Source organism: Malurus melanocephalus, unplaced genomic scaffold, assembly GCF_030028575.1.
Source record: "Malurus melanocephalus ecotype Western Australia unplaced genomic scaffold, MMel_1.1 scaffold_22, whole genome shotgun sequence".
NCBI classification, from domain to species: Eukaryota; Metazoa; Chordata; class Aves; order Passeriformes; family Maluridae; genus Malurus; species Malurus melanocephalus.
Genome location: NW_026623254.1, coordinates 3,628,853 through 3,655,136, shown reverse-complemented (window position 1 = coordinate 3,655,136; position 26,284 = coordinate 3,628,853). Strand labels below are relative to the sequence as shown.

At 45.5% G+C, this 26,284-nt stretch overlaps 1 protein-coding gene across 1 annotated transcript in view; it reads left to right on the top strand.

Moving 5' to 3' along the window:
* The window catches only part of IQSEC3 (IQ motif and Sec7 domain ArfGEF 3), a 94,224-nt gene that overhangs the window by 44,422 nt on the left and 23,518 nt on the right, over nucleotides 1-26,284 (top strand). Inside the window, exons 3-4 of the mRNA XM_057390090.1 lie at nucleotides 17,298-17,586; nucleotides 23,470-24,548. Coding sequence (XP_057246073.1) covers nucleotides 23,476-24,548 — 1,073 coding nt within the window. The 5' untranslated portion in view covers nucleotides 17,298-17,586; nucleotides 23,470-23,475. The remainder of the gene's footprint in view (nucleotides 1-17,297; nucleotides 17,587-23,469; nucleotides 24,549-26,284) is intronic.

The following is a 26,284-nucleotide window of genomic DNA, read 5'->3' as shown; positions in this document are numbered from 1 at the left end:
TGCTTTTCCAGGCCTCATCATTCTTCTGACAACAGCAAAGAGGTTTCTCTTTAAAGATTTCTCTCATCACACTGCTGGACTTTTCTTACTTCTCTGTGTAAGAAGCCTGAATTACTAGCAGGGTTCAGAACAGAATTAGGCAGTTTTATTGCAGTAGTGAGGCTATTATATTTTAAAAATTATATTTGTCTTGTTCTTCTCACYGGAGCAGACTGTGGTTTCTGATTTCCTTCCAAGAAAAAGTGTGAGTGCTGGGCAACTGTGAAGAGAACAGAGGTGGATGGGTGTGTATGCTCAAAAGTAGGGTTTAGCCATATCTGGAGACAGGGTAAAGGGGCAGGACCCCTCCTGCCCATTTTTGTATGAAGATGGAAGGGTTAATCCCTATGATCAGCCTGTGCTGAGGGCTCTCCAGCACTGGGAAAGTTTGCATGACAGCCCTGTCATAGCAGATGGGGAGATGCTGGCAAGGAAAAGGAGACAGCAGAGGAAGAGACCACGGAGATTTCTGTGGTAGGGAAAGCCACCTCTCCCTTACATTTCTGGRGTGAGAGAGTTTTGTTTAGGTGCTCTGGTTTGCCATAGTGTTCTATCTTCATACCCTCACCGTTGACCCTGCCCCATTCTTGCCCCAGCCTCCATCTTATTTCTGATCAGTTCCCTTAGTTTCTGGAATGTTCTTATTCTACAAGGCTGTCAGTCCTACAGTCTTAAGCTCAAGGAGGATTTTTGTCATGCTTTTTGACAAGCCTTCCATTTGTCCTGGTGACTCCCAAAGGCCCTGCCTATCCCTTGAGCCTGGGTTTGCCTGCCCTCTTTCTGCTGGGGTTTGACAGGTAAATGGAAGAAGGAATGATCACATGTTTCAATAATTTAACAACTTTGGCAGGTTGCACCCAAAGATGAGTCTGAGCCAGGAAATTCTGAATTGGAAATGAATGACAATGACCCCTATAGCATGTTGCATCTGGRCTTCTCATACTGGTCCATGCCTGTCCATTTGATGCCTTTTGTAGCTTTTCCTGCTCTGCAGGCCTCATGCATTCCTTACTTTTTCYCCCAGACTGCCTCATGTTCTTGCCATTTCTAATGCTTCCAGACCCCAGTAGCAGTCCTGAATCTCTCTGTGTGTGACATAATATTGTATGAAGAAATAAAGATGGTTGAAGCCACCGTGGCTGTTTGAAGGTGAGAAATAGGCATAGAGAATTATTAAATTCACCAGTTAGTTTTGTGCTGGCCATAAAACATCTCCTAGTCTCTGCCAGGTCCTGCAGTCAGCCATGGGCTTCCTTTGTGTCTGAAGTTACATGTACAGTGCAGTGAGGAAGGGAAAAGAAAGGCAGAGAAGAAAACCACAGAGTCACCATGGAGCTGATGTCCATATAGTGCTCTGCAATGGCTCAGTAGGCTTCTAGGAGAAGTTCATCGTATCATTTACAGACTCTGTCACCCTGCTCAAATCATGAACAGGTTCCTGATTGAACCAAGTCAGAACAAAAGTCAATCAAGGCTGAAATATGTGGGTCAGACAGCCTGAATAGGCAATCAGTTCCTGGGTGAGCCAAGCATATCCCTAAATAAGCTCATCAGGGCTCCTGGTGGGAGAGCCTGGTACACAGGGGCTCCCTGTGCAGCTCTTCTGAGTCCTGCTGAATGGACAGCCAGTCACAAGCAGTGCTGTTGTGAATTCTGATAAACCAGMTCGGGTTTATTCTCTCTTTTCCCCTTCCTGATGGTTTCCCTAAATGAGATAAATCCTGTCAGAACTGATGCCACTAATAACCATCAGCCTTCTAGTTTTAATTAGAGTTTGCTTCATTAATGCCCCARCTCCTTTCTGCACAGCAGATTAAATAATGTACTTGCAGCTCATTTACACAAACCCCCAAACTGCAAGGCTGAGCTGCAATCCTTTAATTAAACAGCCYGGCTGATCCCTACCGCTGCCTCGGCTCATCAGTCTAAGCCGATTAAAGAGAATAGGGACTAATAAAGAGCATAAACAGGGAAGTGACTCTCAGCTCTTCAAGGGACTTGGAGGCTCCAGTGGTGATCAGCTGCTTTCTCCTCCTCTAGCTGAACCGGTCCCTCAGCCCATATCCCTTCTGTCTGGGACCTGCAAGAACGGGAACCCAGCCTCATCTTGTGGCACAGGAGTCCTTTGGGAGACTGAGGATACACAGCAGAGTAGGGGAAAACAAAGAGGGACATCAAAACAGTGAAATGAGTGGCTAGCTGACTGCAGGAGAAACAAGCAGGAGCAGCCATACAGCTCAAGAAAGGGGCAGGAGGAGAAAAATACACAGGGAATATCAGTAAGAGTTTGACTCCCAAGAACAATCTGGGGCAGAAGTTTGTCTCTGCTTGTGGTTTGTGATGGTCATTGTAGTTCTTGYGTGGTCTTCCCTAACATTTCTCTGCAAAATTTCTGGCTCTTTCTATGCTAGGAGCTAAAAATGCCTTAGCTTCACATGGATGGGAATGATTAGGAACATGTCAGTGTCTAACCTCKCAACAGAAGCCAACTCAATGAGGCGGTTGAGATTATTCCCACTCATCTAGTTCTGCTTTGCTTCACTGACCTCCACAAGCAGAGCTAGCCCCCTTCTCTCCTCCAGCGTGTGAATTCCTTGCGGGGAAGTTGCAGCTCCATGAGTTTAGCAATGCAAATTTCCCACCTGGCTGGGTTGCACCAGCAATTAGCAAGACTGGTGCTGTAGGCCGTGAATATTAAGAGACAGATTTGATCCCAAATTCTGCCAAGAAACTCAGAGCCAAAGTACAAGAGGTGATGGCAGCAGCAGGCAGATTTCTGTTCCTGAACTCTGAGGGCTTTCCCATATCAAAGGACAGTATAAATCCTTTACCATTGTCTTTGCTGGCCTGGTGCACCACTGGCTTCATGACCACAAGCCATCTTGAAGGTTGGGTTTCCACCGGGCATGCCAAATACCAGGGTGAGTGACATGAAGAAACTCCAGAGATGGCAGGAGGAGCTAACCCTRCTTTACTGGGGTTCTGATTAGGCTCTAATTTAGCCAAACCCTATAATTTCATAAAGCAACAGCTCTTTTTCTCCCTGGCTTTTGCCTATTAATGGCAGGGTTTCATTCTAGGGGTTTGAATAGCCTAGTAATTGCATTTCCCACTTCTCCCAGTCACATACAGTGGAGACTGGCATCCCAGAACAATGACCTTAAAATGTGTCCAGCAGCAGCCCAGCTCTAACAGGATTACATACCATTTTCCTTTGTGTGAGGTAATAAGGCTGAGATGAGAAAGATTTGTTTCTATTAGAGTAATGAGAGGAAATGATGGAGTCACAATCGGAGGGAACAGTATATTCATTCAGTTGCCTTTCACAGGCTTTTCGGAGCCTGCCTCTGTGACTCTGAATAGGAAATCAGCAGAAAATCACCTCTCCTCCTGTGATGGGAAAAGTTCTGCATACTTTAATCAGGGGCAGGTCTGCTCTGGAAAATGACTTGGGAATAGCATTGGAGTGCTGAAGAATTGTGGAGGAAGTGCAGATGAGACCTGATCTGCTTTTAAGACAGAGGAGACAAGAGTTCTCTCTTCTCTCAAGGAAGAGGGAACAGTCTTCTGGAAGGGCTTGGATGTGTTTTGAGAAGGGCTAGGATATGAAACAACTGCGAAAAAGTTGTGCAAGCTCTGATGATATTTTTCCATAGTATTTCCATACTTTCCAGTAGGGAGACTGAAGCTTTGATCAGGGTTAAAACATGATTAGTGCCACTGGCAAATTGTCTGCTTCATGATTGTGGACCAATGAAATTATAACTCAATCTAGTTTAGACTTCTGAACAGCTGTGGACTCATTTCTAAACTGTCTGCTGGATTAGTCACCATATCAGACTGGCTGCTTCCTGGCACCAGTTAGTGGCAAGGAGACATGAACCACTGGCTTCTCCAAGCCAGCCTTCCTTGCTTTCCTGGTGAAATTTCTTCTTGCCCCACTTGCGACTTACCAAAGTACTGAAGTGTGAATGTGTGTTCTCACTGGAAGAAGCTCTTGGTGCTGGTTGCTCCATTTTTTATATGTGGGAAGCTGACAAGTGGATGGAGAGATTTTGGACAGTTTGTTCAAATCAAAYCTTCAAACATCTTTCCTCCCAGCTTTCTGAGCTGCATAAGAGCATGCTACACCCTAAGCTGTACATGGCTAAATCCCAAAATCTGATTTCATTTACTTCTGGACTTYATTTATTTACTATCTCTGCCTCCTCATGTCTCTTTACCTGAACTCTGTTTCCACTGAAAACACTGCATTTGTCCTTTGTCCTGTTGGAAGATGCTGGCACAAAGGAGCCAGGAATATTATCCACTGCACAGTCATCCTGTCCCTCTTTGACTCTCCACTGCTGTAGCCCAGGAGCAMCACTCTTCCCACTACAGCTCTCACTCTGCCCTTGACTTGCTCTCGGTCCTCTAACAATTAGATCCTCCTGAGACATTGCGAAGACCTCATTTGGGTTGTGACTGCAATGTCCCTTAAGGCTGAGGGCCATAAAGTTCATGAGAACTGAACCTCTCAGCAAGTGGATGCTCCCTCTGGACATTWCTGAAGTAYYTTGATAAACAGGTGGGCAGTGATGRTTTTCCWCCAGTATCCATCACTCTTTAAGCATTACAGTAAAACAACTGAACTACTCAACATTTTATCTGAAGCTGTGAAAGATGGATCTCGCTTGACAGGAAGAATGTGAGTGAAGTCCATGAAATGGGAAATCATAATTTCTGATTTAGGATTGCTGGCAGGRTATTGGATATGGAATCTGGAGGTCAGTGCTTTCTCTCAGCTCAGAGCTGCTCAGTGGCTTTGGCTCAGGTGTGAAACATGATGATGATTCTASTTGGTATCAAATCAGATCTATAACCTTCCACTTAAACAAGCCTAACAAGTCTGCCTAATTGGCCCCCAGCTGGCAGTGTCAACTGTGTGTTCCTGTAATTAGTGGGCCATGGAGGCTGAATTCTCCTCTGATTCTTAATGAAGAAGACTTCAGGTTAATCTCAACTGGATGTGGACATGCCAATGCAAAGCAAGTCTCTACACACATGGTCTTGTGTGATCGAAGGACAAATGACCATACACAAATCTAATCAGTTTGACTTCTTTCACTCACCCTAAAGCCCTACACAGCACTGGTTTTGAAAATACATGTAAGTTTGAGGAACATTTTTGCTTTGCTAGCACATCCTGTTTGTGCTTCTCATTTCTTTTCCTTATTGAGGTCATGGGCATGAAGAGAAGATTTTTTTTTTCCCCTGCTTCTTAACAGCTCATCTATTTCTTATTCTTCCCTCCCCATAGACCTAATAATCTTGTTCCAGATACTACCATTGGAGGTTGTGGGGATGCTACAAACAGCAGAGATAGGTCAGCAAAGTTCAAATAAATATTCCCCCAGCTTACAGTTTTCAAAGTTTTGATTTCAGTCTGACAAAAAGATGCCTGCAAAGAGTAATGTCAAGACCCAGATTTAAACTCTTTCTAAGCTTGGAAGTGAGCAGATTGCTCACTTTTTATGTGTGTTTTGCACAGTAAGGACTRGCATCTTCAATTGCTTTGCAGGAGCCTAAGTCCAGAATCATAAAKATATTCAGTGAATGTAGATTTAGGGAAAATATGAAAACACTTAGAATTATAAGAAAGAAATGTTTTAGAGAAGATCTTTAACATCATAGTTACCAACAACCTTGGGAATCTCTTGCAGGGAGGTATAGTTGGCAATTCTTCTGGTACTATGACCTGGGAGGAATGGCTCTTTCTGGAAGCATCCAAAGAAACAGGAGGTCAGTTTCAGATGCAGCGTCTCAGTCCTGTAAAGGAGCTCCACCAGGACATTTTGGCACTCTCTCYCACACAGGCATTTCCCTGCTCCTCTCCAACAGCTGGTGCAGCTGCTTTCAGGCAAGTGTGGAGAACGTGAGGGTGGGGAAATTAAGTGAGGGATAGATTGGCTCTTCAACAGGAAAAAACATATCTGGTGGAATCTGGAGTCTCCCTGTCACACTGGTTGCTTTGCTTGCCTCTATCAACACCTTTCTTCAGGAAAGTGGAAGATGCTAGGAGAGAGTGGCCAAAGAAAACATGCTTGAAGTACCCCATTTTGAAACTGCAAAGATGCCCATCAGACTTATTTTCTGAGAGCCTGAARTTGTGTCCAAGCATTTCCTGGCCAAATGTACAGTTCTAGCCCTGCTGCTTCTGTTGTTTACATGGGTTCTGCCCTAAAGGATTTTGGATTTGGGTTCCAGTACTCTTCTGCCACATGTGACAGTGCTTGCTGTTTCTTGGGCTGTGGTAATGTGGGGAAGAGGATCAATCATAGCCAACTTTACCACTGTGGGAGCCACTTTCAGCAGTTCTTGAGATCAGTTAGTTGCATTAATACCAGGCAATTCACTCTGGCTTGTAGATGATTCTGCTGTTCTCTCTCCTATGCTGCAAATAACCCTTTGCCCATACCATGGCAACTTTTTGGTACCAGGAGAATGCAACATAAACACCTGCTGTATCCTGTGTTTTCTGTGTGATAATGCTACAGACATGCATGGGAAGCTGTGCCAGCCTTGGAAGTCGTTCTGCATCTAGCACTAGAGAATGGGCACAGACGGTGGGTAAAGTAACAGCAGATGGACTGTGGTGGAGCTCACACCATTCATCCTAATCCTCTGCTAATATCATCTGACCTGATCTGCATCAGTCAAGATTCAGCCACTCCCCAAAATGTGCCATTCCACACCTTTTGTACCCAAAGGTGTGCTCTGTTGAGCCCAACAGGTGGTTTCTGTGGACCCTCTGTTTATGTGCTTGTTAATGGCTTACAAGGCTGAGACAGACAGGGCAAAGAGGTGGAAAAAAGTCAAGGGGAAAGAGGCTCATCCCAACAAATAAAACAGTGCTATTGTAAGAAAAAATGGATGGCAGACATACTATACAAAGAGGAAAAGTAACAGGAGAGAAGGAACAGGAAAAACAAGAAGATAAAACATAGTGTAAATRGAAGGAGAAACTGCAGGGAACAAGAACATCTGAGCAGGAGATAAATGAGCAGGTCTGTCTTGGTGGAATAATCCTGTTCATGCCAGCATTCTTYGGCCATTATCCARTGAGACTGTGGCCTTTTATTACACRTTTTSTTGTAGAGTGATGTCAATCCAAAGGCCTTTTRTCTRTTTGGGGCTCTGCAACACTAACTCACTCCTATGAAGGTTCATTTCTGGTCATCCCTAYRGGACAGGCTCTGTGCTCAGGTACACTAAGCTCTATCTTTGGAAAAAAACATCTCTGTGCACTAGAACTCCTTCTGCTGCACGTAACCCTGGCAGGATTTCATATGCTCCAAGAAGAACTGAAGAGTCTGAAATGCTGTAGAGGAGCACACTATACAGCTGCTCAGGCCACTCCATCTGGGTTCTGCAAACAGCATTAGATAGCTGAGGGAGTGCATGTAAAAAAAATGGGAGATATTTTGGACTGTCATCTCACCTGTTTACAAACTGCAAARTAGCTGGAGGCTACTCCATCTTCTGTGAGAAAAATTATCCTGAAGAAAAGAATCAAGGTACAAAGAGGACCTGAGCTCAGTGAGATGATTTTTCTTGTGAGACTGAGGAACCTAACTCTGGCCACATCACTTGGAAGTGTGTTCTAGTAACTTTTAACCACTTCTGCTTGGCACCCCACCCAGGTTGTACCATCATCCCACTGGAAACGATGTGCCTCGTGATTAGAGCTGTGTGTCACCTTTGTCGTGTCCCACGCTGGTGTGGTGCTGCTTTTCTGGAAGCAGGTTAAGATGCTGTTATTGTTGCCTGTGTATCTGGGTTGACTGCAATCTTTCTCCCTCTTCTGCAGAAAGAGGGAAGATGGGAACAGGCTGCCCTGTGTGTACACTGCTTTTTTCCACATGCCTTCGGAGGTGACTGGCAAAATTCAATCTTCCTGTATTTCYCAGAACACACTAATGTGAGAGTGGTAGGTCAAGATGCACAGACATAGATGGTACAGAATGGTGCTGTGAAAAGTATCTCTGCTGTTATAGCACAACTGGATCTGATAAGGATGCTACAGAATGTCCTAAAATAGATCATATTGGGCTAGATCCTCCACTGAGGAAGGTGCAATCCACAGGAAAAAATCCATTTATAACACCAGYCAGAATACTGCTCGACAACACAGTAGGATTGGTTGAGTCTAGGCAAACTTCATGAGTTTTTTATGATCTTGCCCCAAAAATTCCATGTCTGAGTACAGAGAATAGGGGTGGGAATAATTTCCGTTCCTCATAGGTAAGAAAAGTTGAGGTGCCCTAGGGAAACATGAGCTTGTGTGACCAAATGTGTAAGTTGCTAAGTCATCCTGTTTTCCAAATGGGAATGAAAGAWGCTAGAAAAGGGAATGGGGCCTCAGGGAAGAAATGTGACATGAAGTGGATCAGAGTGTAAGTGAAGCAGCAGAGACAAAATAGGTTAAAAACTGGGAAAGTWGAGCTTTGTGCCTACTGCATAAGGCTGTGGGGGTGGTCACCGCATTGGGGAAAGGAGGAAGGAATGCTAACCAWGCTGTTTCTATCTTGGTCTTCAGCCAAAGGGCAATGCAAGCCCCTAGATCTGAACACAGTAGTAAAGTTAAAATCTGGATAATATCTGATTTCCTGAAGCTGGTGAATGCTGTTTGGAYTGTCTGTATTGAGGAGGATGGTGATTTGAGCCTGTGTTACTCTTTATGTTGAGGAGAGCCAGGCTTCCTTCTGCTTGGTTTGACAAAGCAGTGACCTTCTACTGGGCTGCAGTAATCRCAAGAGATGAAATAGCTGAGATACTTGAGGATAGAAACAAAACTTATCTGAGTTACACCAAGATCTTCCTGTGAAATGGCTCGCTCACTGCCTTCATAGTTACCTCAAACCCTTAGGAGGGAACCCAGAGGTGCAGTCCAACCTAAGGTCCATCMCAACAGGTAGAAAAAGAAGACTGCAGAAGCCCTTGCCTAGGTGTGCCAAGAGCTGTGTCCCTCACCCAGCTCCCAGCTGGATTGGGAGAGCAATGGGCTGAGGGGACATGCAAGCTTTCCTTGCCTTGTAGAGACTCTGCTGCCTCCCAGCCCTGAATTCATCTCATTTTAGCAGKGAAATTCTATCTTCTGCATGACTGCACCGGCAGGCTTTTGTCAGCGAATTTGGTGATGTTCAAACCTGCCTCAGGGATGAGGAGCCAAGAGATCTGACTCGAAGTGGCAGAAAGACTGCTGCTGAGAAGCCAAGTTTCTCTTTCCTGGGGTGCTGAGCGGGCAGTTACACTAATGCAGGATGCCATCTGTTTTTTCCTTCTCTAAAAGGTCGTGTTTACCAAACATTGCAGAGGCAAGAGAGGTCCGGGGTTAAAATAAAAGTAATTAAACCCTGCAGAGCAGAGCYTCCTATGCCTTCCGTGTCCACTTGGTGCTCTTCACACCTCAATGAAGCACAGGTGTCCTGTTGGAAGTAGCCACAAGCAGCCACAGCAGTGACAGGCTGGGGGATCTGTGTCTAACCTGCAGAGACAGCACAGGAACCAGCCCCGGGTGCCAAAYCCTGAGGTGCAGCTCAGAAAGGGGCTCCACTTCCTAAGCTGAGCCTTGTGCTCCTGCAGCTGGTGAGCAGGAGCCATGGATGGGAAGAGGGGTTTGCCAGAGAGGTGGCCCAAGTGCCATTCTGAAGTGTCACTCAGACACCCATAGGAGCTACAAGGGAAGAGCTGTGACAGCCACACTGCCCAGCACAGCCAGCCTTGCACCATGAGCACCACTTCTCATAAAGTGGGAGCTGCCTGAGCTGCTGCAAGCCATCCTCTGGAGGAGCCTGTCTGTCCTCATGGAAAAGCAGGGATCTTAATCCTCTGGTGGCTGAAATCCAGGCCCTCAGACAGGAAGGCAGCCAGCCCAGCCTGACCCCTGGACAATCACCTTTGCACCAGGAGGGCATGGGGTGCTTCAGAAACGTTTAGTTCCTGCAGAGCTGTTCYGTAGCAAAAGGCACAACAACACAACAATGTGGGAATTACACAGTACACGGGGAACAAGTTTAAAGACTAAATCTAAAATGAAGGGCCTGACTTTGGCATGTTGGTCCCTGTGGGACAGGGACCTTGCCAGTATTATTACATTTTCTGTCTGCTTAATGTACATCTCACYGAAACCACTTCAAGTGATGCTGAAAAGATGTTGCCTGGTTCAGTCCATGCTAAGGGATGTTAAATTTAATTGATTTCCAATGTATTTACTGTACCATACTGTCAAATCTATTTTACAGGTGTGTGTGCCAGTCTTTTTATGAAACAAGTWATATATTCCAGGACGGGTGATGAGCTTGGCTAATTACCATTAATTCCTCTTGGGTAAAACTAGTGTGAGAGGATGGCTTGATGCCACTGCTTTGCAAGGTGTTATGTGGATGTAGACAAAATCAGAATCTTGTTCCTATATTTGTCTTTGTTGGGGGAGACTGTCTGAGAAAGCTGCAGCTTGGCTGGCGGGGGATGATTTGCCAAGATCAAGTTCCAAGTTCCCTGCCTTTCTGGCAAGAGAGGCTTTTGCCTTCCCTCAGTTTCAGCAGGCTCCCAGAGAGCATTGCCTCCAAACCACCCTAAAACCTGAACTTATAACCAAATCAGAGGCAATTCTTTTGCACTCAGGCTYTCTGCACATCAGAAATCTCTGAACCTTGAAAAGATACCATAATGCATTATCAAGCCTGTCTCAGCCATTTTTTTTCCATTGAATTCTGATGAACCCATTCACCATATGTCATGGGTGTCCTCAGGGAACACTGAAATGAAGTAAACTGTAAAGGCACTTTGGACCCTGCAAAGTCAGCAGCTGTTTTTTTTGTTTTTCCTGAGCAGGGAAGCTCAGGAAAGGCACAGGGAGTGCAGGTTCTTGCAGACTTGRGGGCTGAACTCCATTCTACTGGCAYTRGCTAGTGAACTCTTTCTAATTCTCTATATGGCACTCTTTTTTTCACTCTGGTATCTCTGAAGCTTTGAAGTCTCATTTATGTCTAAGGCCATGAGAGTCAATTAATCAAGCCTTTAATCACTTAGAGCAATTTAAGAGCAGTATATATACAATAATCAACCAGTCCTCTGTGAAATGGATGCATGAATTTTTGTGGTCTTTCACAAYTAGTCCATGTAGCCTTTGCCTCAGCTACAGGTCACAGTCCTGCTTACTGACCTTGAATACCATGAAGAAAGCATTTGGTAAGTTATACATGGGAAACAGAACTATTGTCTTTTCCTGGAATGACACAGGAACACAGAAGAGAGGTGAGATCAGCCTCTGCAGTACTTTTGTAACACACGCAGCCATAGCTTCCTTCTGTACCATCAGCTAGACCTTTTTGCAGAACTATTATACCTGGCAACAGGGCATCTGATCATACTCTTCTTCAGGAACTGATTTCTTAAACCACTCATCAAATCCAAGGTGCCACTATTGTTTGTTATTCTGTTCTTGCTCCATTTATCTGCAGGATTTTTTCTTCTTGGAAAAGGAGAGAAGGTGGAAAGAGATTTTTTTTTTTTTGTGGTGATCGCATGGGAACTCTGTAGCTCTGGAGTGATCAGTGAGAAAGCTCAGATTTAATTTCTTACAGGACTAACATTACTGTCCTTGAGAAGAGTAGCTCTTCTGGCCCTTGAGCCCTGTTTAGTCACTCAGCCACCCTGAAAACACTTTTCTGAGAGCTCTGAAAATTACTCTTAGACCATGAACTGATTCTGGTATTCGACAGTGTGGAAATGGAATGTAATGTCTGGAGCATCCAACTTGTGTGTTCCTGCCTGCAGGTCTGCCTTGAAATTGCCTTGAAATGTTTGAGGGGAAGGCACTGCGTGTTGTGTCTCAAGTCATGAAGTTTGGGAATGTTTAAGCCTGACCRTCAAGATCCAATAAATAACCACGGTTCATCTCCACAGCTGTCAATTAGAAACACAGATCCTTGCCGAGGTAATGAGGAGTATGAGAGGAAGTGCAACATCTTGATGCTGCAGCAAATGCAAAGCAGTCATATCTATCCCAGCACAGACAGTGATGCACCAGCTCTGTGCAGACATGGGGAGCTGATGCTTCTAGAAATGGGCATATGGGCTTCTCTGGCTTGATAATTTAGTGACACTGATTTGCTCTTTATGCTTCCAAAAGATCAGGGAGGGAGAAAAAGGAGAGAAATAAAAAACCCTTGCCATAATACCATTTCTCCTCTATCCTCTCCCTTCATCCTTCCCTTACTCTAATCCTCAAATAAAATCTTCCTGAGAAACCTGCACATAAAAGCTAAGTATCAGAAGTCTTATTTACTTGTGCTAAATAAAAATATTTATGGATGCCAGCTGAATTGTCTCAGTGAGCTTTTTCAYCATCCTGCTTTCTTTAAACAAGCACTGGGATTCAGCTCACAACCCTGATATCCCTGTTGTGAAACGCTAGACTGGGGACAGTATTTTATATAAGTATTTTATATATTTATATATAAATATATATAATATATATATTTATATAAGTATTTTATATATTTTTATATAAGTCCTGAGTCAGATAGTCTGTAGTCACCATTTCTGTTAACAAACCTGGCTGTGTCTGCAGTGAATATAAGTCAGCAGTGAAAAAAAAACCAGGACATACCTGAAACATCAGAGATGTTTTTCACAACAGATGGAATCTATTCGTAATAGTGACTTGGCTCGTTGTTATGGGTCATAAAAGTCATGTGGGAACACCTAGGAAGAAAAGAACAGCTCAATTTGTATTCCTTTTTACCTGATTGCAAGTGATTTACATTAATATCACAACTTTCAATCAAACAGAATTCAAAGAAATTACAAATTTTCCCTACCTGATTGTATGACTGTAAAAGCTGTGAGTAATGGTGGAATGTGATACTTGAGGACAGCAAGTAAGGAACACTGATTACAGCTGAAACTGCAGGGGTGATGCTGGGATTCAGAACTAAATTGACCTAGTTGGAGTTTGGCCGGAACTTTGGGATTCACACCTTAGACTCTGCGTGGGGCTTTTTAATTAATACAAGTGGTTAGACCGATTTTCTCATCCAAGAAACAGAATGTGCAATAGCTCCCTTTCCTTTCTTCATCCCATAGCCAGGGAGGCTGATTGCTTACTTGCCAAGGGAAAGCAAATGAATCCTCCTAATTTGCCTAATAACTTATTTTTTCCCCCCCAGAGATTTTTCATGCTATACTGTCTATCCTTGCCCTACTTACTTTCCTTAGTGTTTGGGGTTTTTTGTTACTGTGATTATAATAGCTCCTGAACCGTCTTTTGTTAATGAAACCTGTGTCCTTCCAATGCAAATCAGCTGTGTCAGTCAGGACAGAGGGAAAACATCAGAATGGTTAAGGTTTTATTTGTTTCACTGCAGCATCAGTTTTCATCTTTAGCAGTGAATTTATTTCTTATTTGAGGCTTCATCAGTCATTGCTACTGGAGAACAGAGAATATGGCTTTTTAAAACACTTTCTCAGAAAAAGGTTCAAGATAGGAGTAAATATGGGAGAAATACAGGTTTGGTAAGTGGAACCATAGGGCTGTAATGCTAACACTCAGACTGCTAAGCAAAATCAATCTTTACTCCTTTTTTTYCACTATAGGACATGGAAGTTTACCACTCAAGCTGACATTTCCCAGGTTTGTTCAAAGGTGAAGTAGGATTTTTTTTTGCCTTTTTTCCCCCTGCCCTTGATTTTTTTTCACACTAAGAAAAACTGTAAAATGGTTCAGCCATTTTTATGTTGGCTTTTTTTTTTTTCCCACAACAGAAAATGTACAAACTATTCCCACTTCACCGGGAGTGTTTGCTATTGTGTTCTGGACAGCACCACAGCCAAACAAGAATGGGGTTTAAAAGTTTCTATTTAAAAATAAATAGAAAAATATCTAGCTAAAAAATATCTAGCTAAAAAATGCCTTTGAGTGCTCCAGTGGAATCTGATTTTGATTTGACCGAATGTTGACCCTGACAAAATTCCAGGCATAAGCACAAGCTGTTGAGTGTGGCTGTATCCACAGGCTCAGAGCATGCATGGAGGGGGARAGGGAGGTTAAAGTGTGTCTGTGCTTAGTTGATGTCCTTACCCAGCACAGGATCCTCAGGAGCCTCAGTAAAGCCCTGGGAGAGCAGTGCTGAGGCTGAGGGTGCTTCTCACACATCTGGGGCTGAACAATCCTTGCAGTTTTAGGGCCCTCATGTATCTTCAGGAATAAAATAAATGCTTAATGAGGAGGCTTCTTGAGCATTTTGGTTTGGTCCAACACCCTGTGCCTCATTGGACAGGGTCAGAATTGGGTCTGGTGAGGATCATCAGTAGGTCCATGGTGGTGTGGCAGGTGCAAGGGTGAGTTAGGGAGTCAGTCTTCAGGTRGGTCCATGGCCACATAAAGGGGAAAGCTGTGGCAGGGATGGAGATCAGCACTATTACAGTGTCACTCAGGCAGGGACTGATGACTCCAGTCTGGGGAAAGAGCCTGGGGAATCCTCACGTCTGGAAATATTTAAGAGCTGCTTGAAAAAGGCACAGATCAACCGTATCTGTCTCTGAAAATGGCCCTTTTTGAGCAGGGGGTAGGAGTAGAGACCTCCAGCCTTCCCTTGCAGCCTGGGTTATTCTGTGATTCTACAAAGCCTGCTGGTTTTACTCCCATATTATCACTGGGTGCAGGATATCCTATCAGTGGGAATGCTACTCACTCAGGCTCTGCCCTGTGCATGACAGAAAATGAAGCAGGGGGATGCACCCACCAGAGGTGATGTGGGTGTGACTGAGCACTACAAACCCTTACACAGCCTCCATGTTCTACCCAGAGCAGCCAGAAGAGTCCTGGGGAAAACAGAGCTAAGCACATGTGCCAGTGTTTAGAGGACCATCATGTCAGGGAATATTTGCTGGCGTTTAGAGTCCACTCAGGCTCCAAGGGAAGTCAGGGCAAGGCGAGCTCTCCATCTGACTGCCTCGGGTCCTGACCTGCCCTGGAGAAGTTCTGCGCAGCACTCTGGGTGCTGTGGCCTTGACTCAGCAGAGCAATTTGGAGCGTGTGTCTTGCTGAATGAGAGCTCATGCACCTCGCTGGAATTGCTTTGTAGGGCACAGTCCAATTCCCACRGAAATGCTCGGGAAGCTTTTGCCRTGCACTTCAATGAAAATGTGATCAAACCTATGTCACCTGGTCATCCCTTAGGCTGAGGATAAAGAATTGCTGCTCTGCTGGTTAAAATCAGAATGGATAGAACAGGGGCTGCCAATAAAAATGTTACAGTGAGATCTGTAAGGRAATAGTCTTTTAGTAAGATTGCCTGCACTGTGGATGGCTCTAGAACAGAAAGAATTAMAAATGGCTACACACTTTAGGAGTATATCTTTAGGTGTGGAAAAAAGTGTAGCATCAGGAATAGAACAATGCAAACTTTTTAAGGTGTTCAACCTAAAAGAATGATTTTGGGCCTCATTTTAATGGTGATATTTCCTGACTGATGAGTTTTCAAAGACGTCATTTTAATATGCTTTGATAAAGTTGGTTATATAGCATTTATGTAAGAGACTGGTTTCTTCTGTGAATTTAGTTTTTAAGTCTGGTGACTTTTAAGAACTGGTGACTACAGGCATGTGTATAAAAGAAGAAACGTTCTAAATTTAAATCCTTCATCTTCCTTWATTCTGAAGTTGTGGTACTGTCTTTGGCTTATCACATTTGGAGCCCTCTTAGAAACTCTGGGAATATTTCTAAATTTGATTGTTAGTCTATTGAACAGAAGAGCTGCCCCTGGAGTGAATAAACTCCTATTGAAAGTACCAGTAAGTGCGCAAAAGTGCTCTGAGGCTTGGGAGGCAAAGTCTATTTACAGCTAGCAGATTTGGACTCTAAAGGGCTTAAGCACTTTTGAAAATGAGACTTAAATGCTTCTAAGTAATTTGGGCACTAMAGAAAATCATATCTAATTTTCCTCTTTTTGCTCTGACATCAACACCAATCATAAAATGATTTATTATCTAGTTGATAGCARAACTGGTTTTATGTGGAGCAAATCCAAGAGGAAGAAATATGATTCAGAAGTGAATTAAATAATTTAATAGTGTTTAAATACGGGAGGCAGTACACATCCTTGGTTTCAGTGAAATTAAATGCATTGGTTCTGTAGCAATTATTTCCAAACTAGATGTTGTTCTCAGCTAAGTGCTCATCCCTTGGAAATCAGTGGAACTGTGTCTGATGGACATGGTGCAGTAGCAGCCAGAGTCTGTGTAGGTTTGGAAATGATAAATTATTCCTCTGTAGCCACAGGAAAGAGGCTAAGGTAACAATGAGCAAACACTCTCACGGTTCAAACAGAACCCTAGAATAACAAAATGTCGTTTGAAATTGGATGGTTTTGGAATGTGCTTGGCAGGAGGGGTTAAGTAGAGACTTCCTCAGCACTTCAATGGATCAGACATATGCTAATCCCATCCTGCCTGGAGCAAGATGTCAGCTCTCTCAGAGTGCTCTRCTGTCAGGCCCTGGTTTCACACAACTGCTGCTGTGGCTGACAGGAGAAAAGATAATTTTTCTTTTTCCACAAGATCTCAGTGGCACAGCACTTCGTGGGTCAGAAAGGGATGGCTTCTTTCATGGAAGCTCTGTGGTCTGCTATGGCGGTATTGGAGACAGACTTTAAAGAGTCRGGATCTCAGGGCTGGCTGGCTCTGCTGCCTCTTTACATTCTCAGCTCTCCAAGACTTTCTCTGGAAACTCTGCAACATTCAGCCACCCCTGCCCCATTTCCCACATGCCCGTAGAAACTCCAAGGGAAAACTGGTTCCTTGAGATCCAGCCTGTCTGCCAGATGGGACTAGGGATGTGTAGAGAGATGCTGAGCAGTAGGCAGCATGTGCACAGGTGTGATTGCCAGCTGCTCCAGAGGGCAGGAGAGGTGTCCATAGGCCATGACACCTTCCTTGGCTCCCCACCTCCTCCAATTGCAGYTCCTGGAGCAGAGGCAGCAGGACTGATTCATACAGGGGTGCCTGCCCCTAAGAGAGTGAGGCATCAGAGCTTTGGYTGGATCAACCTCCGGCCCTGATCCATCACTGGAGGACACCCCTGACAGCCCAGGCTCCCCAGACATTTAAAATGCAGCTCAGGGAACGAGTATAGCGAACAACAATAAACATGATCATAAATCAAATATAATATAAACAAATAAAAAAAGCGAAACGTTGCGTTTTGTTCACAGTGACGATCCCAGCGGTTCCACAAGCAAGAAAGCCGGGTGTGAAACGGAGGATCCGAAGGAGGCCGGCAGACAGAGTGGCCAGGAAGGCAGGTCCGACACCCTGACGCTAAAAGCCCAGCATGCGGAGCTCCAAGAAGAGCAGGCAGCGGGGTGTTCCCCTCTGGTGCAGAAGGCGAGCCTCCACCACACGGGCTCCCCAGTGAGAGTGCAGCGCAGCAAAGGGACGGCCTCGTGTTCCCATGCGGCTGCCTCCGATTATGAGCTCTCCCTTGACCTAAAGAATAAACAGGTACCAAGGCTTCCTCCTCAGGCTGTGGGAGAAGGGGATGGGGTGGGTGGGACTGCATTCGCACTGTGGTGGGGTGACATTCAGCAAATACTTTAGCTTTTTGTTCCCCTCAAGCTTTTGCCTTGCCTAACTGGCCCTTTGGCTAGTGGGGCTGATGGAGGCTGATGGAGGAAGTAGCTTCCCCACCTCTGAGCATCACCCTTTCACTCAAACCTGCTGGTCTCTGCTCCTCATTGCCTGGGTTCTGTGGTCCAAAATGGACCTAGAAACCAGTTACGAGTTTAGGCTTAGAGACTGGTTGGAGGCAGCCAAGAGCAGCAGCATCCAGAGGTAGTGCCTGCCTCACAAGCGAGCAGTACCCATAGGGCTCCCAGCAGCAGGTAGTTCCACATGCCCTCCCTCACGGGAGAGTCTCTAAGAACCATCTTGCCATCTTGTATCATGCAGGGCAGGCCCCCAGCACGCTTCTGCATTAGCATGAGCTTTCAAGTGGAAGTGGGGTTTTTCAATCYTGCACAGCATCTACCACAATGATTGTGCACTGCTGCCACCACTGCCCTCAGCTCAGAGGAGGYTGCTGAAGAGATAGGCAGGTTTACCTGGCTGAGAGAAAATGATTCAGTCCTGCAAGTTGCAAGCCTTGCCTTCTGTGCCTGAGGCTACAGCCAAGCTCCAGAGCACGAGCGTGCTGTCTCTAGCTGCATGTCCCCAGCAGGGGACAGTGGRACAGGGGCTAACAGCAGCTGGCCTCCTCCCTCACAGGTAATGAGGTGGAATGTGCCCTCTCCCTCCACGTCTCTGCAGATTACAGTCCAGGAGAGCTGTTGTGCACAGCAGAACCTAAAGCATAATTTCTGCCTTTTCCCTGGGAAGGCAGCTCAGCTAGATGCTGTAGGATATGCAGACCCTGCAGTCTGTGAGGTGAGGAGGACAAGCAAGCACTAGTGACAGCATCCACATTCCGTTCAGTGAGAGAATTCAGTGGGAGCTGTGCTATCACAGCTGAAGGGTCTCAGTTAATGAGGTTTCCACAGAAGAAGCTGCTACTTCTGGGACATCTCTCTACCACTTCCCTTGAGGCACTGATGCCATCCCTAAACATACATGTCAGATCAATGATCCAATAGATTTCTGAGCAAAAGAGACACCATGGCTCTCCAGTTCTGTCTTTCTCAAAATACCGCATACTCAACTCAGATAGAATTTTTGCTTCACACAAGGAAAAAACAAGACAGACTACAGACTAATTAACAGGCTTCACAAACGAATGTGATATATCCTCAGGGTGGGCTGCATCTTGACTTCTATATATGGGCTTAGCCTCCTTGATGTCCTAGAGCTGCTCTGGTTTGTCCTGGGAGGTGTCTGTCCTGTCTTATTTTAGCTTTAAAGTCATATTGCCATATCATTATTCTTGCAGCAGARGCCAAACCTGCCCTGGATGCATGTGAACAAGAGAGACGTGTTTAGCTGATTGTTCATTAATGTCTGGTGCCTCTCAGAACTGACCTTGCAGGGACCAGGCCTTTCTCCTTGGTGAAATCACTTTCACCACAGCAAAGGGGCCTTACAATTACTGTGCCACTCCAGACTCACAGATTCCTCAGTTAATTGCCTCCAGCTCTGGAAGGGGRAATTTTCAGGCAGTGAAGAGTATAATTCTTCCACTCTTGCATTCTAGTATGTGTTTTTATAGGATTCCTATCAATTTACTTGTCAGGTAGTTCTCCTGGAAATAATTGTGATAGGACCTGCACAGTGCTGTCCCAGTAGAACTCTAGTCATAGCAGAAATTGTAATACAGGAATAGAACTTACAGTAACAGAAAYAGGTGGAAGGAGACATTTTTAGTTTCACTGCACAACTGAAGTCACATTTACCTTTTGGGAGAGGACTGAGTGCTAGTAAGGAAGGAGGGTAGAGTGCAGGCTCCTCTGCAGGGCTTGGACCAGTYGCTTCTCCTCAGCATCATCCTAGAGAGTTGATGAGTGGCCTCGTGGCTCTCCTTGCTCCCTACAAGATGAAGCAGAGAATTCTGACAGTGCATAGAGCAAAAGTACTCTGTGCTAGGATATTGGAAAGGAGACTCAAGTGCTAAAGTTCCCCTGTGCTTAGACTCTCTTGTAATGCTGGGAAAAGGGGATCACAGAAAAGAGGGTTATGCTTTCAGTCACACCTGCTCTCGGGCAATGCTGAAGAGCAGCAGGTGTCCCATGGATGAAGGAAAACACCCCATTAACAAATGTCCCTTAGAGCAATGTCTCTCCATTGTGATAGTCTGGAAGGAGGGAGGGGCAAGCATTAAGAATGAATGATAGAGAACATATATGCTTTGAACATTTGGGGGTTTTTTTCCATTTTTTTTTTTTTTTTTTACAATGCATGCATTACCTTGAGTGACTCAGATTCTGTCTCTGAACCTGATTCTTTTCTGGTTATACATGATGGCACATCACCACCATCAGTGGCAACCTGGGTGGAAACCACTGCTAACTGAGAGCAAGATCAGGTCATCTCTCCTGCCAGATTTATGAATTTACGCCTATGGGCAACAAAGCCAGGGGGTGTGCACCTCAAATGTTTGGCCATATCCAGGCCTGCACTTTGGCTCGCCTTAGGCTGACCTTGTAAAATCTCCCTTCATGTGCAATCCCTCATGGCAGTGGATATTTTGCAGCCATTTCCAATTCAGCCACAAGGCCTGAATTGCTCACAATGAGTGTTCATATTGAGGCCCAGAAATGTATCAAGCTAATTATTCTTTGAAATCCCCCCCGATCCCCCTCCTGCTTCTCCCTTCCTTTGGCGCCGGCTKTCGGATCATTCCCCAGAGAAGAGTAGCTTTAAGTAGGCAATTACTTGTGATTCATAGGGTTTATTAGGAGCGAGAGAAGGCCAATCATGTCTGGCCTTTCTCRCCCCTCAGATGGGAAGAGAAGGTTCCTCCAGTCATCCAGACATACATCTCCATTACCCGTGACTGCTGTGGCGCTAACGGATGCCCTTTCCTCCTCAGGAGAGGAAGAACACAGGCCACAGCTGTGTGAAATCCTTAATTCCTGTGGACTGTCAGTTAGCTCAATCTGACAGCAAATATGTGTGTCTCAGACATCAACAATAAAGGGCTGGGCTACAGCAAAGAAAAAGAGACAGAGACGCACTGCTGCTCCTTAATGTCTTAGTCCTTTGTGGGAACTGGGATTACAGACTGCAAAAAGCTGGTGATGTGTCTCATCAAAGTACTGACAGCTTGAACTGTTAAACTTTTAGAAGGATCTCTCCTCACTAGTTATTATAGGCTGCCATTTTGGGAACTGTCCTTGTATGAGATAAACTGGCCTTTTACTTCAGATCAGCAATGACATCTTGTCTTGGCCTCTAATAAGATCAGAGCATATGAATTTCATGTTTTCAGAATGGCTGTCACCTCCTTGGAAACCTCAGATAATTGTAAGGCTCTTGCTTCTGCTTWATTTTGCATTTTACTGTTATTCTATGCCTCCCATTTGTTCCTCTTGCCCTCCCAACACAATTAGCTCTACATTTTCATTAACCAGATCATTATTTTAAGTGCTCACGGTCAGTTGTCAGTAATAACTGCCTGGGTTGGGCCTTTGCASGTTGTTGATTTTATTTACATTTATCTTTGTGAGCCTTCTTCCTGAATGAAAGGGCCAAGGGATAGTTCGGTCTCTTTCCAGGCAGGCCAGCTTTAAAGATATGTGTCAGGAGTATTGGTTTTATGGTGGGATTTAAGATGTCCTTGTTTATCCAAAAGGCCTGCTGCCAGTTCTTGCGGTAAATGACACTGAATCCATGATTATTGTGGGGGTGATTTTAAGCATCATTTATGCAGACCCTTTCTGGGAAGGCAGCAGTAAAAGTATTAGGCAAATGTTCTTTAAATTAAGGGTAAGCAGAGCTCTGAGCCAGCTGCTTCTATGACTGCAATAGCCAATCCCATCTCCAAGAAAATTACTTGTATTTCTCAGAGCACAGCTTTGATGTTCACTTTGAGCAGACTGTGAGCTCAAGGGCAAGGCAGACAGAAAACAGAAGCCCACCTGATGCTTGAGCACAAGGCAAAGGGTCCTTGCTTCATTTCCAGAGCGGGAAATGGGAAAGGATGTGCTCCCTGTCCCACTCTTTTCCATAACTGTCAGCATCCCAATACTTGCTCCACAGCCAGGACACCACTGCAGGCACAAAATGTCTGGGCTTATGATGTTGTTCCCTTCTTCCTGTCACCTTCCAAGGTCACATTATCTTCCTCTGCTTCCAGAAGAGTTTATATTGGAAAGATTCCAGAGGTCATTTACATTTCTCATAGCAGTAGACCAGSCCTTCACGTGTACCTACATCACTCACTGATGGTTTCATCTGTAACTTACATCATGTTACACAAAAGAAGAAGGAAGCAGCTGACATGAAATGACYCTGTGAGCTGAGGTTCATGCCTCAGTCCCACTTTTACTGCCAAACCAATTTGCACTTAAACTCGGATCTTGTGCAAGCTCAGTTCTTCAAACTGTGAGTACTGGGCCAACAAGGCATGGTGAGGGAGGAGTGATATGTCTGGGGATGAGGATGCAGTCAGTAAAATTCCTCCTGCTAATGGGCTCATACTCACCACATGACTGATGCAGTGAATTCTCTGTTAATTCTGACTTAACCTGCACTCCCAGTCCTGCCCTTCATCTTTTTTTGGCTTTTCCACATGTGCGCACACACATATTAACAGTACAGTCTGCACCTGCACTCTGCCCTGTGAAGTGCCAAGTGTAGAGTTTAGCTCATAGCTCAGCATAAACCTCAGTGAAGGTTCATTCTTCTTTTTCTTCTTGACTTCATACTTGTTTTTCTTCTTCAACCCCATCYTCCACCTTGATCTTTACACTGTTCCCCTTGTCCTCCTGTCAGTCACTCACTAGAACCAAATCATCATTCTCCTGGAACTTGTTAGTGAAAACCCAGCTGCAGAAGAAGAGTTGGGGGATTAGCAAGAAGTTTAAATTCTAGACTACAGAAATGACCACACATATCTGCTTTGCTAAACCCAGTTGAAATGGTGCTTGGCTGTGTGTATATGTATTTACATGTGTTYGTTGTTTCCAGCTCAGGTAAATCCTCCTTCTCCTTGTTTTTAATCTCTTGTCTCAACATTTAAAATTCAGATTTTTTTACCTTTCAAAACAGAGAGTCTTTCTTTTTTGGGGTATTTTTCTTTTCACTGCTGGCTGACACCTGAAAAACTCAGATATCAGAAAGGAAAACAATTTGGTATTCAGAGTGTTTTTTAAAACACACAAACTCAGAATAAACCCAGCCTCCACTAACTTATATGGAAGTTGATGTTTTTCACTGACTGCTAGATCAAGCCAGTGTTCTCTGCACTTAAAAATTAAATTTTCTTCCCTTTTTCTGAATGATTTCTCCTTTCCCTGAGAGTATTTCTTAAGGTTGCTATGGAGGGGAGAAGCATTAGTAACACTCTGAGACAAGAGATAATGCTTGACAKTACCAGAGCACGGCTGAGCAGGAAGACACATTACTGAAACGTTGTTTTTGCAGTGATGAACTTGCCCTAAAGGCCATCAGAAGTGAGTCTGCAAGGGAAGGGCACCTGTAGGCTCCGGGTTGTATGGCTGGAGATCTAGGAAGAGGCACGAACCCATAACAGCTAAGAGGAAGCTCACGGTGCTGATGCTTTAGMCAGTCATGCCCAAAGGGGAACCTTCTGTTGAAATCAGGGGCAAGGCATTGCAGGAAAAAGCTAATTCGGTGTCAGAGGTTCCTTTGACAGTCATTGAAAACTGATGGGGTAACAAGAAGTCACCAGGAGGYGATCAGCAAAACCTAACATCTCTGTTCCCTGCTTTTCAGATCGAAATGCTAGAGCACAAATACGGCGGCCACCTGGTGTCTCGCAGGGCAGCTTGCACCATCCAGACCGCGTTCCGGCAGTACCAGCTCAGCAAGAACTTTGAGAAGATCCGCAACTCCCTGCTGGAGAGCCGCATGCCCCGCCGCATCTCCCTSAGGAAAGTCCGCGTCCAGAACTCGGAGAGCTTCTCCGCAGAGAAAGCCCTGGTGGAGGGGTACAACTTCGTGGGCATCCCACTGGTGAGGTCCCCATCCTTGCCAGCCACCATCAGCGGGGCACTGACCGAGCTGGAGGACTCCTTCACGGAGCAGGTTCAGTCCCTGGCCAAGTCCATCGATGATGCCCTGAGCACCTGGAGCCTCAAGACCATGTGYTCCCTGCAAGATGGGGGCTCGTACCAGATCAGGGAGACCTTCAGCGCTAGCTCCATGCAGCCAAATCAAGACTTAGAAGCTGAGCTGCAGGATCAGGAGAAGGAGGAAGGTCTCCTGCCAGATACTCTACCCAAGAGCAGCAGCACTCTCATGATGGCTTTTCGAGATGTCACAGTTCAGATCGACAACAAGAACATCTCTGTCTCATCATCTACCTCGGTGTCCATGGCAAACTGCCTCAGCAGCAATGAGCAGGCTGGGCTCTCTCAAGCTACCAAGGCTGAAGAAAGCCCAGGRGAAGGGGAGGGAGAAGCCAGCGAAGCACCGTCAGCTGCAGAGAGCTTACCTGAGAACAGCCACACTTTAACAGAGGTGGATGTCAGTACCAATGGCACRGGGGACAGCATTGCTGAGCCACATCAGATGGCAGTGGAGAAGCTCCAGTTTGATGCCAGCAATGAGGCGGGGCAAAGCAAAGGCTCCGAGTCTGAGAACGCAGACAACTCAGAGCAGCTGAGCAGCAGCAGCACCTCTACTTCAGCCAAGTCAGCCTCTGAGGTGTCCTCAAAAGAAGCCCTGCAGGCCATGATCCTCAGCCTCCCRAGGTACCACTGCGAGAACCCAGCCAGCTGCAAGTCCCCCACRCTTTCCACAGACACCATGAGGAAACGCCTCTACCGCATTGGGCTGAACCTCTTCAATATGTAAGTGACTCTTCCTCTGTTTCCCAGCCTGTGTTCTGCCTCACAGACACAGATGGTGGCAGGCTCTTGGTCTAGATCCATATCCAGAGAAGTTCATTTCTATTCAAGGGCATGACAATCTGGGTATGCAATACACAACACAGGTTGGCTTCCTAGAAGCTCTTTCTCTAAATTCTCCCAAATACTGTCCTGCCCTTCTGCCTGACAGAAACAAGTCCACTGTGCCGTGTGGTAGTACCCATGTTCTCAGAGTTCACTGAACCTTCAAATCCAGTTGCTSTCCATTTGGCATCCACCAGCTGAGCCTGGGATCACACTGCTCTACTCTGTTGCAAAGGAACAAACRTAGCTGGGACTGTAAACCCAGCCCTGGTTACTTAACATGGGGTAATTCCAAGTAAAGAGCGAGACAGACAGAGGTAGAGCTGAGCTTAGCTAGCCCAGTATGAGTCATAATGACAAAATTATATCTCTGGCTGTCATTTTCCATCAGATACTTGGGTCGATTTTCACCTGACAGACCAGGTTTAGTCACCTCAGTCTCTCACATAGCTGAGTTTGATACCTTGTGAGAAGCCTGTAGGTGTGAAAGCAAAAGCAGAGCAGAGGTTACCATCAGAAGAGGTCAACTCACAGGGTCACACGTGGATTGACAGAAAGCAGCTGAGCTCCTATAAGGAGCTTTAGATTTGCTCATTATCTTCTGATAAGACTTCTCATYTAAGCAAGCCATGTGAAGTACTGGGTTTTGCTTTATCACCACACTCTCATATCTCTGTCTTTGTTTYCGTTTCAGTCCCCTAATAATGAGGATGCAATGTACCCATACTAGGAGATCGTTTCTCCACACCTTAGCGTGGGCATTTTAGTCAAAGCAAGGACTGATCATTATGCAGTCCTAGGCAGAAGTTTTGCACAGACAAAGGGACAATGCACAGGATTTACATATGGGTAGCATGGAGGCTGTGAATTCCAGCAGAAACCAGGAAGAGCGGTCTTTAGGATAAGACTCCCAAATGTGTCGGATCTAACATCACTTCACTTCTGGTTGTGCTCATAGAACTGAGGAGGATGTATTTCCAGTTCTGAGGTCAGAWGTGAAGAAACTAACCTGTTAGCTCTGGGGAGTAAAGCCATTTTTCATTCTCTGAGCAGTATCTAGGGACACGTGGCTCTCCTTGTGATTTGCCATCCAAGGGGCTGGGAAGGCCATTAAGTTTTCGGCAGTTATTTGGGTGTTGCTTTCCCTGCCTATTTTCAGGAAGAAGTCAGTTTACTGTTGTGGGGTTTGGGATGTGGGCACTGGCCCATAGGGCATGGAGCTGAGGCTCTGTGTGTGTGTGTGTGTGTGGGTGGGTGGGTGTGTGGGTGGGTGGGTGTGTGTGTGTGTGTGTGTGTGTGTGTGTACACTTCCTTTTTCCTGGCTTTGCCTGGACCAGGAGCTGAAATCCTGCAATTGCTAGAGGAATCTGTCACAGTCTGTCTGGCCTTGCCTTGCATTTTTCAAACACAGCACTCTGGCTCATTGGAGGCCTCTGAGAACACCACGATGCGGTGGCACTCTCCCCATCCCTGCTGCACCGTGAGGGGGTGAAATCCCTGGAATGGCGAGCGGTTCATTATGCAGCACTGCTGTAATAGCTCAGCATGCGTGGGCAGCCGGCTGTGTGGGCAGAGGGAAAGCCAGCAGGACGTGAGGAATCCCGCAGCATTTGCTGGCTCTGCTTAACACCCCT